Source organism: Ovis canadensis, chromosome 25 (assembly GCF_042477335.2).
Source record: "Ovis canadensis isolate MfBH-ARS-UI-01 breed Bighorn chromosome 25, ARS-UI_OviCan_v2, whole genome shotgun sequence".
Lineage (NCBI taxonomy): Eukaryota > Metazoa > Chordata > Mammalia > Artiodactyla > Bovidae > Ovis > Ovis canadensis.
In genome coordinates, this window is record NC_091269.1 from 52600691 (window position 1) to 52614601 (window position 13911).

Consider the following 13911-nt stretch of genomic DNA (forward strand, 5'->3'; position numbering starts at 1 on the left):
AGCATTACTTCATTGAGTCCCCATGGCAATCCACGATGTTAGTGTCGACAGCCTCATTTTACAAATGGTGACCCTTGTGAAGTGTAAAGGGAGGTCCTCGGGCCTGCAGGCATCCTACACAGAGTCAGGTTTGAGATGGGGCTAGAAAAGGACCTCTAGGGAGGACATGAGGCTCCACAGGCTATGGCTGCTCAGCTTGGAGCAGCACGGATGCTCAAGGAAGCAGAGAGCACCGAGGTCCCAAGAGCAGGGTTCAGCCCTCTCTGCAGCCGTCCTCTCCTGAGACTCTGCTTCTTCCGCTGTAAAATGGAGCTATCATTCCTACTTCGGCTACAGAGTTGAGAGCCCTACACAAGATTAGTGAACATACTGTGTAACATATGCACCATGCTAGGAAGCAAGAGGTACTGAGGAGAGGCACCCTCTATCCCTCACGTTGGCATGACTCTGGCCCCATCTGGGGAAGAGCAGCAAGTGCACAAAACTTACACACACACCTCTTCACTGTCCCTTTGCCTCGGATTCATCATCCGTTGCCTTTGGATACTGGTCACCCCTCACTCATCAACCTGCCAGCCCCACTCAAGCCCCTCTCCTGGAAGCTTTCCTGGGCTGCCCACCCAGTAGACACTCTCAGGGGGCTCTGAGAAGTTGCGCTCATGCACCCATAACAGGAGGTTATTAAAAGTACTCAGCACACTGGGCAGATGTGAGTGTTAAAGGAAATGCTTGGAGAGCACTTAACACAGTGTCCATCTCCTCCTTAAACAGGGTGGAGTCCTGTTCCACCCTGAAGGCAGGGTGACTGAGACCTGACAGGCTCTGTGTGTGGGGCGGCGTGGGGGGTTCAGTCAGGGAAGGCATGGGGGGCTGCTCACTGGGTAGGCCTAGGCACATCCTTTAGCACCAACCAGATCCTCAGCCACCTGGTGGCCTCTTGTCCCATCCCTAGAACCCTGGGGGCTAGGGGCCTGACCCTTTGCCAGGGTGCCCTCATGCCAAGGATCCCTTGCTCACTGCACACATCTGCCCAGGGGGTGTGGATCTGGAGGGCAGCCAGCAGTGGGTCCAGGGTGGGTGGGCCTCTCTTGGCCAGGGGCGGGGGGAGGCTGAGATCACCGGCTGAATCACCAGGGATCATAGTTCTGGGTTGGGTTTGAAGTTCTGCATTTCTAACAAGCTCTGGGGCGACTCTGATGTGGAGATGGCTGGCTGTACTTGAAGGAGCAGGGACCTAAAGCATGGCATGGCCATTCCTGAGAAGAGTGGTGATTGGCATCTCGGCACTGGTCTTGGAGGGACCCAGCCCTGCCTGGCCACACCCTCAGCTGCCAACATCTGGAGGGCAAGACTACACGGATTTTCTGAGTTTCCAGGATTCCATTTCCATTACACGTATAAAATAAAAGTAGTACCATGCTATAAAAACAGTGGAAAGTATGAAAAAATAATAGGAAAAAAAATCGCTGATAATCTCATACTATATGGAACACAACTGTTAACCTCTCTCTCCAGGATTCCAAAACCACATCTGTCAGGGTCAGGGGTCATCCGGTCAGAGTCAGGGGTCATCCGGTGAGTGGGGTCTGCCCCCAGAGCCCCACCTTGTTGCAGCGAAACACTAAGGGAGAGATGGGGGCTGTTCCTCACCCCTTTCCCACCCCAAGGGAGCAATGCCCAGCCCCCCATGCCTGAGACTTTCGTGTGTGCGTGCTCAGTTGCATCCAACTCTTTGTGACCCCACGGACTGTAGCCCGTGGGATTTTGTCCATCTGTCCCATGGGATTCTCTGTCCATGGGATTTTCCCGGCAAGAATACTGGAGTGGGTTGCCATTTCCTCCTCCAGAGGATCTTCCTGACCCAGGGATCGAACCAGTGTCTCCTGCATCTCCTGCAATGCAGACAGATTCTTTCCCACTGAGCCACCTGGGAAGCCCCTGCCTGAGGCCTTCACCCAGACCTATCCTGGGGGCACCCCTCCCCCTCATAGGCTGCAGGCTGCAGAGCAGGCAGAGGTGGGGTCTGGGGGAGGGGGCGCACATCTGGGTTCCTGGCCTGGAGCCCACATTCCTTCCCTGTGAGTGGGAGGTGATGGGCTCTCAGGAGAACCGTGAGGAAGCCGTAGGCCCCTCCTGCCCGATGGTAACAGGACCCACCTTGGCAGGAAGACTGGGGTGGGGTGAGGGGAGACTCGGAGGCTCAGAATCTCTCTCTGGGGTGCCCCTCCCAGACTGCTGACTGGCCAGTGCAGGCCCAAGCTGGGGCTCTGTCCCATCCACACCAGCTAGCCCGCCTCAGGAAAACCAGAGGGGACAAAGAGGTGGCGGCCAGTGGCCACGGGCGAGGCGCTGCAGGAAGGGGCCCCGGCGAGCTGCTGCGCCTCCTCCGCGCACGGAGGCTGGTCCGCAGGCCCGCCCGGCCGCGAGCCGCCGCCGGGGCCGGGCTGCCTTACCTGGGGGCAGTCCTTGATGTAGTGCCCTTTGTTGAAGCACAGGTGGCACAGGTAGTTGGGTGGGGGCCGCTTGCTGGGCTTGCGGGTCTCGGAGGCGAGGGTCAGGTCTGAGAAGTGCTCGGTGAGGGAGCTGAGGCCGTCGGCGATGTTGTTGAGGGAGCCGTAGGGTGAGGCACTCTTGTACACGCTACTGCTCAGCGCCTGAGGGGGACAGAGGCTGTGAGGCCCGGAGGCCCGGCCAAAGGTGCAGCCATGCTTCCACGGGCTCCTACACACACACATTCATACCGATTCTTTGTTTTTTGTCTTCCCTGATCTTTTCTTTTTTCTTATTTTTTATTGAAGGATAATTGCTTTACAGAATTTTGTTGCTTTCTGTCAAACCTCAACACGAATCAGCCATAGGTATACATATATCCCCTCCCTTCTGAACCCCCCTCCCCTCTCCCTCCCCATCCCACCCCTCCAGGTTGATACAGAGCCGGTTTGAGTTTCCTGAGCCATACAGCAAATTCCCGTTGGCTATCTATTTTACATATGGTAATGTAAGTTTCCATGTTACTCTTTCCATACATCTCACCCTCTCCTCCCCTCTCCCCTGTCCATAAGTCTATTCCCTGTCTGTTTCTCCATTGCTGCCCTGCAAATAAATTCTTCAGCACCATTCTTCTAGATTCCGTATATATGCGTTAGAATATGATGTTTATTTTTCTCTTTCTGACTCACTTCACCCTGTATAATAGGTTCTAAGTTCATCCACCTCATTAGAACTGACTCAAATGTGTTTCTTTTTATGGCTGATAATATTCCATTGTGTATATATACACAACTTTTTATTCATTCATCTGTCGACGGACATCTAGGTTGCTTCCATGTTCTATAGTTCAAATAGTGTTGCAATGAACAATGGGATACGTGTGTCTTTTTCAATTTTCGTTTCCTCAGGGTATATGCCTAGGAGTGGGATTACTGGGTCATATGGTGGTTTCATTCCTAGTTTCATACCGACTCTTTAGTCACCTGTGGGCTCTGGCTTCCTGGAGCCCATGTTCAAATCCCAGCTCGAGTTGTGCATCCATGGACAAGCCAGTGAACCACTTGGGACCCCAGTGACCCCATCCAGTAAACAGGATTAATGACAGCTACCTCCAGGGGTTTCTAGGAGGCTAACATAGCCCTTTATTTCCTGCCTGGCACTGGTGAAGTGCTCAGTACATGATGATGGTGACGGAGGTGATCATTAGTTCTTTACACGCTGCCAGGAGGTAAGACAAGCAGCAGAAAGCCACCTGCCAGAGCCGCATCTCTGCCGTGTGCTGGTGGGGTGACCAGCTCGCAGCCTCGTTTCCACTGTACAGAAGAGGACACTGAAGTTCGGTACTTTGCCTGGCCTCCTGCAGGCCGACGCCTGTGCACAGTGGGTCCGGGGAGCCCTCAGCCCAGCCTGGGCCAGCTCTCTGGAAGCCCGGGGAGGAAACGGCCCACCTCTCTCACCTCTCCCACCTCCAGTTGACAGGAACCAGATGTCTTGCCTGGCTTCAAAGCAGACGTGGCCCAGGCCCCCTCCTGGTGTATACAGCCTCTATTTATAGGAGTCACGGGCTCTGGGCAGCCAGGCACACTGGAATTCAGCAAAGGTGGGGCCTGCAGTGAGGCTGGCCATGAGACCCTTCTCCTGGGGCCAGGCCAAGGCTAGAAAGAGATAGCTTCCCAGGGGCTGATGACAAACCTGGGCACGGGGCTCAGGTTACTTGGCTCCAGTTCTTGGGCATACCAGTTCTTTTTCTGTGTCCCCTCAGTGTAGGAAGGGAGAGTAGTAAGCTGAGAGCTGGTCCCAGGGAATCAAGACACCCCTCCTCCAACCAGGACAGAGCCCACACCTCACACATGTATGCCTCTGGAGGTCCGGCACTCCTCCCTGGAGGACACAGCCCTCACTCTTCTTGGCTCCCTGGACACCCTGCTCTGTGACTCTGGGCCAGCCCTTTCCCTCTCTGGGCCTCTTTTCTCTCTCGTGTAGGCTTGGACCAAAGCCTGGGATCTGGAAGGAAAGACAGAGACACGACAATCAGGGCAGCTCAGGCCCAACACACAGTCAGTCCTCAGTGACTGTGCATTGAAACTTAAAGGCTCCTGATGCCATCTTGGGCTTCCCTGGTGGCTCAGCTGGGCAAGAATCCACCTGCCATGCGGGAGACCTGGGTTCGATCCCAGGATTGGGAAGATCCCCTGGAGAAGGGAAAGGCTACCCACTCCAGTATTCTGGCCTGGAGAATTCCGTGGATTATATAATTCATGGGGTCACAAATCTCTGCTCTACCACTGCACAGGGCCACTGTGGAAGATCCCGCCCAAACCTGCATCCAGTCTGAGGGCAACTTTCCAGCTCCCAGGTGGCCCCAGATGGTCCATCCTGAAAGGCACAGGGTCCCCCATCCTTGGGGGAGCGGTATGCGAGCCAAGACAGGAAAACCTTAAGGGATGTGGGGAGAGTCCCAGCGGAAGTGGGATTAGATGATGTTGGTAACACGAACTGAGCACTTTAGTGTCCCTGGTGCTGGAAGCTTTATGTGTGTTAAGATAACTAAAGCTCACCACAGCTCTATGAGTCACTGTCCCCATTTTACAGATTAGATCAGTGTGTCCAAACTTGTATTGAATGACCCAGGAAACTTTTAACCAATACAGTTTTTCTAGGTCCCACTTGAGACCTATCAAAGCAGCCACCAGGGACTGAGGGCCCAGAATCTGCTTTGCTTCACTGTGGTAGAAAATACGTTACGTAAAAACCTATCTTTTTTAACGATGTTTAAGCGTGCAGCTCAATGGCACTAAGCACATTCACATTATTTATAGTGCAAACATCACCACCATCCATCTCCAGGCATCTTTCATCATTCCAAATTGAAACTCTGTCCCCATTAAACACTAACTCGCCACACCCCCTTCACCCCTAAGCCCAAGTCAGCATTTTCAATCTCCCTTGGAAGGTACAACCTTCCTAGTCCTCCCTGGCCTTGGGAGCACCTGGACTTTCCAACCATCAAGGTTTCTCCTTAGCTTGTCCCTAGGCCTCTCCCCATCCAAACTGGTCTGGGGGAGGGCAGTGTCACCCCAGCCTCCCAGAGAAAAGTTCATCCAAACAAGAAACTTGAAGTTCCAAATGGTGTGACTCATTCTCATGACTGGGAAATGCAATTTCACAAATAACAACCCTCTTATTTTTTTTTTCTTTCTTTCCTTTTTTCTTTTTTTTTTCTGGATAAGATTTAAGCAAGTCCACAGGAATCAGGGCTGTTTTGGCAGCAAATTGTCAAGAGGAAGGGGAAGTTTGGTGGGTGCCAGAAACTGCACTAATTATACCCTGAAAAACCTCTCCCCCATCTTGTGGCCACACACCCCTGCCCCTGGGCAGCCCTGCGGGTCTCCCTGCGCAGGCAGGGGCCTCCGAGCATCCAGGCTGTCCTCCCCCTGGCAGCTTGACACCCCTCCCACCGCCTCAGGAAGGTCATGGCTTTGTTCCTCAGGAGGGTCACACAGGCAGCTGTGGGTCAGAGGAGCGGGGCCAGGGCTCCCCTCCCTGCCGCCTCTCCCCACCCAGTGTACACTGGCCTGGCCCTCACAGCTGCTCCAACTGCCTTCCCCAGCCCCAGTTCAAGACGACACCAGGAAAAGACGAAAGGAAGGGGCAGTCAGCCGACCCAAACTCACTCTGAAGTTATGATAGAGAAAGTGAGGCCAGGGGCACAGACCAGGGCACGCAGCCAGGCCTAAGGGCCAGGAGTTCTGCTTGCCGGCTGGCTGGATGGGCGGGTGGGGCGGCAAGCTGTTTCCTCTCTGAAGCCCTGAGGAGCTCAGCCCATGGAGGTAAAAGGCGAGCCGGTCTCTCCGCCATTTCCACGGCCTGTGGGGACTGACCGGAGCAGAGGCCAGGACACACAGAACTCCCTCCCCTCTGCCCATGGAGCCTGGCCCCAAGCTTTTGGATTCCCCACATGTAACAGGGAGCAGGCAAGGAGGGCAAACTTTATGATCTCTGCAGGCCTGCTTTTTTAAGGTCCAGACACTCAGGTACTGAAAGATGCCCCCAGAGCATGGTACACAAGAGGGCCCTTCATTCACAAGGGTACCACCTCTCCCAAGTCCTGCCGCTCGTGCCTGGAGGGCAAGGCTGGGCAGGGCTTCCCTTCATCAGTCAGCCCCTAATTCTACAACAGCGAGGCTACTCCCCTTGGCGTCTTACTGGCCACTGCTTTTCTCCCTCCAGGCCTGCACTTGCTGTCCACCCCTGGGATGCCCACCCTGGATCCAAACCCTCCAGGATCTGGTTTTTGACCTGGTTCTGACTCCAGTGATACGGCATGAAGCCACCCCTTCTTACTCAGGCCTGGGCTCCAAGGGAAGGTGTGAAAAGCATAGGTTCAGGTGCTCCTGAGGTCCCTCTGGCTACAGAGGCCCCAGCCCCCTCCAGAGGTCTTCCAGACCTCCTGGCCATAGCCCTGTGCTGCAGGCTGGGATGGGGACTCCCCTGCCCTGGCCTGAAGGAGCTCTGAAGTCTGTCTTTCATCTCTTTATACAGAGATACCTCTTCGTCTCTCCACAGGGCTGAACATCCCCGAAGGCAAAGATCCTAACACCCTCCACTGCCCCAGAGACCAGACTCCAGTGCTCTTTAAGCCCATGATAGTCCTGCATGTAGACAGTCACAGGCAAGAAGGGGGCTCCACTTGACAGATGGGGGTGCAGATGCCCTAATGCCTTGAAGGATTTAGCTCAGGGTCTCTGAGTTCCCATGGACTAACTCGGAGGGTGCTCTCACCCCAGAGTCTGCTGCGCTGGCTGGGGGGTGAGGATAGCCCCCCAGAGTATGGCTCTGGGTCATCTAGGCCCAAATGAACAGCCTTGGGGAGGAGACCACCTCCTTCCTCCCCGGGTCGGTGACCCCAGCAGCGAGCAGGAAGCGTGGGATCCTTATGCCACATGCAGGGAACAAAGCAGCAGATTCCTGTCCGGGGCTGGAACTTCTCCAAGGTTCTGGCTCGGCTGTTGGGGAAAGTTAGATGGGAAGAACTATAGTTTATTCCGAGCCCACTTGTGTCACAAACTCGACTGGATCCTTTCCCTTTCTTGAGACACATACCTGCCAAGAACACTGTTCAGATGGTCCTTGCTGGGCCGGTTTTATAGACCTGGAAACTGAGGCTCAGAGAGGCTGAGTAACTTGCCCGAGGAAACCCAACCAGCACGTGTCTGAGAGGAGATTCACAGCCCGATCTGCTAGTCTGTTACATTTCAGCTCCCGAATGGCCTCCAAGGCTTGTCTTTCCCTACAGGAAGGGGAGCCACCTGGCAAGGACCATCTTCCTTGGCACAGAGGCCTTGTGACTCCACACTGCCAAGCCCCTCAGGCCTGGTAAGACAGGGTACCACCTTCTCTGGGTTGTGTGAGGGGCTCGGGCCCCAGGGTTTGTGATTCTGCTGAGGGTACACGAGGAGAGATTTCCAAGGCCAAGTCAACCTGACCAACTGTGCTTCCTTTTGGCCACCGTCCCCAGGACAGAAAGAGGGAACAGTGGGAGAGGAAGGAGGGAGTCCAGGCAGGTGGGCAGGAGCTTCTGAGGGCAGCCAAGAAGAAGAAGAAATGGGTGCAAGAAGAGAAGAGGGAGCAGTTGGCAGAGGTGGGCGCAGCACCCTGGGTAAGGTCTGTGCAGAGCAAATGCAGAGTCTGCTGCCCCCGGGGCCTGAGAAGGCCTGAGAGGAGGAATCCTCTGGTCCTAGTTCCCAGCTCTGTGGGGGTTCTTCCATTCTTCCATCAGCTGAACAACCCCTTCCTTATCCCCAAAAGCCATCCGTGTCCACACTGCTATACACACACACACATGCACGCCCACACTCCTCTCTTTGGAACAAGAAACCATTCATCTCACAAATGACTCCACCCCTTCTCCAAGGAGATCTGCACTTCTTCACCCCTAGGGTCTATCTGGGGCTCCAGCCCCTGGGGTCAGACGCATACACATGCTCACAAACACACATACATTCTATACAAAAAGCAGGGGTGGATGTGGGCTGGGCTCAGGGATAGGAGACAGCCATGGCCAAGGATGGAGCGGGCCAAAGGGAAAGTGAAGTCAGACCAAGGGTTTCCCCAGCTGTGGTTAGACCCCAGTTCTGCTCCTATTTCCAAGGTCTGAAGATGACCTGTGGGCCAAGGGCACTGTTGCCTCCTGGAAGTCCATTCAGCGGGGGTGTGCAAAACACAGCCAGAACTTGATGGGAGATTCAGATTTCAATAAGCAGGCTGTGTTCTTGGTAAGGGGAGTTGGGAAAGAGAAATGGGAAAAGAAAGGGCCAAGGGATGGAGGAACACAGTGGCAGCAAGATGGAGTGGAACAGACCCAGGGGAGGCTCCCCCTCCCCAGTTAGTTTCTCCTGCTCCCCTGCAGGTCACCACTCACCTGGCAGGGGTTCACATATCATAGCCACGAGCCTACTGCCCAGCTCCCCAGCTCGAGCACAGGCACTGGGGAGTGGGCTGCCTCTTGCTTCTAGACCAAATGCATTGAATGAAAGCAGAAAGCATGGATCTGAGAATCCGAGGACTAGACGGTCTGTAATAGTAAGACAGTCTGGGGCACCATCAAGGCTTGCAACCTCCACAGCAAGGGGCCTGGATTTGAGGCCCACTGTCCACACGATCCCCCTGAAATCATGTGCAAATGCAAGTTCTGTGTGTGCATGGACAAGCGTGCTGTGTGCATTGCACTGAGGAGAGGAACTTGAGCTGCTTTCAGATTCTCAAAGAGGCCCACAGCCAAAGAAGGTCAAGAACCCTTCACACACCTAAACTTCTGCTGGGACACCTCTACGCATAGGGTTTCATGACCCCCACATCAGCTCTTTAAAATTTATCAAGCAATTCATAAACACTTCTTCCGTGAGATAAAACAAAAGGCTAAGAGGCTGAGGAAAGTGTTCCCTAGTCACAAGTCTGGGGAAGGAAGAGGAGGAGAGAGTCCAAGTCATCCATCCACCCATCCACCTAGTGAATGTCAACTGAGCACCTAGTCTGTCCCAGACACTGACCAAGCATGGGATGCTGGGATTACCAAGTGACAGGATGACAGGGTTCCTATTCTCAGAGTACTGACACATATGGTAATATTTCACAGCAATACCGACCGTTCAGACATGCTTTACCAGAAGCATGTACCATTTCTCTGTCACAGGACGTGGAAGGAGGGAGGTGTGTTCCCCATGGCAGCCAGGTAAAGCCTTCAGAGAAGAGACATCCACTGGGGCCGTAAAGAAGTAAGTTGGAATCTATCAGTTATACAAGGACAGTCCGCAGCATTAGACGCAGTGGAAACAACAGCAAGTGCAGAAGCTTAGAGTGAAAGGTTGGTGCTTAGTGTTTTCAGAAACCTCAACTGAATCTATATGGCCAGAGGAGGGCAGAATAAAGATTATACATACATCCCAGCCACCTCCACCCACACACATACACACAAGGGACCAAGCACCCTGAGACACACCCTGGAGCCCTGATCCTCAACTGATTCCCTGACTTTATCTTCCTCCTCTTGAAGAGCCTTAGTTTCCCCATCCGCATAATGGGGATGCTGCACCCAGTGTGTGCTATGAGACAGGAGTGCTAGGAAGTCCTCGGTGTCCGTCTCCTCTGCCTCCCCCAAGCCAGGCCACCCTTGGACTCATGCCCCACAGAGTCCCAGGCTCGAGCAAGGACATGACAGAAAACCCAGGACCCATGAGCAATGCCTGCCACTCCTCAGAAGGTTTCGGATCGGGGACAGATCAAGTGAGGCACTAAAGCCTGACAGAGCACCCTGGCTAATGCATGCCCCACACTGGCACCCAGGGCACGATCCAGGTGAGTGCCACCCGCACCAGCGGGGCGAGCCAATGGGACAGCCGTAGTCGGGATGGAGGAGACTTCTAGGTCGAGCTCTGCCACTGACTTGCTGAGTTACTAGCCAGGCCTCTATTTTCCTCTTCTGGGGCCATGAAGAAAAGATGCCTAGAAGAAAGCACCACCAAAGTAAGGGACGCTTCTCCGCAGGGTCTTTCTCTTGGTGCTGACAGCGCCTGACTTTCTATCACTGCTAATTCCCCATTACTAATGCTGCCTGCTTTCCTCCCTTCCACCTGACTCAGAAGGTCCATGAGGCGTGGTCTCCCTCCGAGTCTAGGCCCGCCCCATCAACTGAATTTGATGGAGGGAGGGTCAGGCCACCTCAGCCAACAGGCCCTTGAACGACGGTCTCCCTTGCCTGAGTCAGAGCTCAGCTTTCCAGGGCTGGCCAGAGGGAGCCGGGCATCTTCCCAAGCTCCCAGCTGGGCTGGAACGGTTGTTCCTCCCAGGTCCTGGGGCTGTCCCCCACCATTTCACACAGACCACAAAGGCTGCTGGGAACAAACCTCAGCTCCTGAAGCCCATTCAACCCCAGTGAGGCAAACTCCCACCTTCATCAGACAGGTGGCTTTGTTCTACCCATCCATGCCAGTCAGGCAGCCCCTTGGCTCAGCAGCACCAAACGGAGAGCAAAAGTGATATATCCAAACCTTCAGAAGACTGCCAATCTCTAGGACCTCTTAAACCAGGACACTGCGGTTACCCCCTCAAAAGGTGTGTGTGGGAGCCTCGAGCCCTATCTGGTAAGCCTCATGAGACCCTTACTGCTGTTCTCAAATCTCCAGTGAGTCCAGAGAAGCAAAGAGGAGGGTGACCTTGGTGCTATGAAGATAGCACTAGGACCCAGGAGGGCATCTGGTTTAACAGCTGCAGGCAGAGCCTCCTACGGGTTGAAAATATATTGAAAATATATCCAACGAGGAAGAGGTCTGCTTTCATGGAGCATGCCCTGAACTTGAGGTATTCAGAAGAATGTCGGGTTGAAGAAAGGTTAGCAGGTTCTGTCCTGCAGGACTTCTCAGAGCCTTTACTGTGTTAGTGGGCAATGTGTGTCTCCAAGGGAAGGATACTAGGCTGTGTTCCCCAAATGTATTTGACTCCAAAGCCCTCCCCCGCAACCTCCACAAAGCATCAGTTGACAGCAGAGCCGCATCTTCAAGCCACATCTGGCCCTGGAGGAAGAGGAAAAGAAAACAGCTGCCCTAAACATCTGACCTGGAATGGGACAGCTCCGTCTCCCTAAGGGGGTGCAGGAGCTACCCAGGAGGGGCTCTTGGCATCACTCGGAGGTGCTTGAGCACTAATTCTCAACATGAGGGTAACTCTACTTGTCTGGAGGTGGAGTCCCACAGCCTCCACACTGCTGTGAATTTAAATTCCCAAACAAAACCTAGTGCTACGAAGATAGCACTAGCAAGATAGCAGGGAAGACCCCCACTCTCATGCCACCTCTAAGACTACCTCTAAGACCTGCATTCCTTGGGTACCAGAGAAAGAGAGGAAGGGTATAGCCAAGGGCCTCACAAATTTCCCTCCAAAGACATACATTAATAGTTGTTGCCACAGATCGGGGGTTGAAACAGGGGCTCGTTCACAGGGTCTAGTTTCTATGCCCAGAGGCCTTTTTAAAAACCTCACCAAGTACCCGTGTGTGCTTTGGCCTGGCAGGCTTACCACACACTAAGAAGCCAAGAAAACCCCCACAAGCGACCAGTCACCCCCTGGTGCCAGTTTCTGCACTTGCCCATGAACTCCACCATCTCCCTCTCTGCTCGCAGGGCCAGCGTTCCACTCAGAACCCTTGGCTTATCTTCAGCTTCCAGAGCGGAGGTTCTAGGGGCACAATGGGCTTCTGTGCCCCCATGTCCTCAGCCCCCACCCCCACCCAAACCCCAGCTGCATTCATGGTGTTCTGCTATTGTGGTGGGAGCAGCCTGGGGGTGGTGCAGGAGGGGGTGGGCTCCTGGCACAGGGACCAGCGCAGACAGGCCGTGGTCAGTGGTCAGCATGCAAGTCACATCCGCAGGCGCTGCCACCGGGCCTGCCAGGCTCTGCATGGAATGGCAACGCTCCTGGGGCCCTGGGGCCCTTCGCAGAGTCCCTGCAGGCCCACACACAACTTGCTTCCTGTCGGACAAGCCCCTCGGTGGCATTCAGGTGGGGGGTATTTTTTCTTGCCTTCTCAACCAGTTGCTATTTTGGAGCCATATTAGGTCACCAGCTAAGCCCTGGATGCAGGAAAGGCCTGTCCCTAGAAGCACAGCTGGGGCTTCAAGAGGGTTTAGGAGGCGAAACTGGTAGGGGGGAGGTGGTGAGAGCGGGTGAGTCTGAAGCCAAGAGACTCTTCCGGAAGTCAACAGGCACAGCCTTCCAGCCCCTGCATGGAAGCCACTGGCCCATGAGCATAGAAGAAGCCCCTCCTTACTCTCCCAACTCAGCCTGTCTGTAGGCGCATTCTCTCCTGCACAGCTCTCAAATCCCACACATATCACCCTGGAGGACAGCAGAGACTACAAGTTACAGATAGGTAAACTGAGGCCCCGATAGAGATGAGGGTTCTTCCAAAGTCAGATCATGAGAGAGTTTTTTCCACCATTGCTCTAGATAACTTTTACCAGTTCCTCCTACACTGGCCCTAGCAAAGGAATGTGCCCCTTCAGTGGGGACACCGAGGTAAGCAGCTAGCACAGGCTGCTTAGGGACCCCCACTTGATCTGTGAACCATGGTCTCCCTTCTGCCTTTGGGCTCCTACAGGATCCCCATGAAATCACCCACCATTCACACGATATCATCTTATCTGTCTTCTAATCTGGGGCCCCCATGGGACTCTGGTGGAATCCCCAGGGGGCCACACGGAGCTCAGAAATGTTTGGTAAGAGAGCAAACAACTGACAAGACCCAGGCACTGTCCTCCAAAGCCCCTGGTCACAGAAGCCAGTTCCCCGAAGAGAAGACAAAGTCCCTTGTAAGAAAGAAAGATTTCCAGCCAAGAACAATTCCTCAGGTGGAGAGAGTGCTTTACAGTTTACAAAGAGTTCTGGAATATGAATGCTGTCGCCTGGCACCAAAGGGTGCTTTCTAGATTCATCTCCCCCAGCTATGCCTGACAGTCCAATACAGGTCAACCATCCCTTCTTTCTGCTGGCCTGCCGTTGGCCCATCTCTAGGCCTCAGGCCAGCAATTCACATGGCCACGTCTTCCCTAGTCAATAATGGCAGAGGCAAACACATTATGGGGTCACAAAGGGCGACCCTCTGTCTTTCCCACATCACCAGCACTCTGGTGTATACACAGGTCTTCTCCCACAAACTGGTAAGGGACTCTGACTCTCCTGAAGCTAACCCGTGTGCCCCGGTCTAGAAGGCAAGTGCCCCTCCCGTGGGTCCTCTTACCGGGCCCCTCCCTCTGCACTTTTGCAGAGAGAGCTGCCAGAAGCAGAGCGAGGGAAGGCCACAGAGGGTGTCTGCGGTTCTCACATGAGGCAGGAGTAAGTGGGAGCGGGGCCCAGGAGGAATTCAGCTGA

At 54.4% G+C, this 13911-nt stretch overlaps 1 protein-coding gene across 1 annotated transcript in view; it reads right to left on the reverse strand.

Annotated features, from left to right (window-relative positions):
* The window catches only part of ZCCHC24 (zinc finger CCHC-type containing 24), a 66063-nt gene that overhangs the window by 50750 nt on the left and 1402 nt on the right, over window positions 1-13911 (reverse strand). Inside the window, exon 2 of the mRNA XM_069572543.1 lies at window positions 2454-2654. Within this exon, the coding sequence (XP_069428644.1) occupies window positions 2454-2654 (201 nt within the window). The remainder of the gene's footprint in view (window positions 1-2453; window positions 2655-13911) is intronic.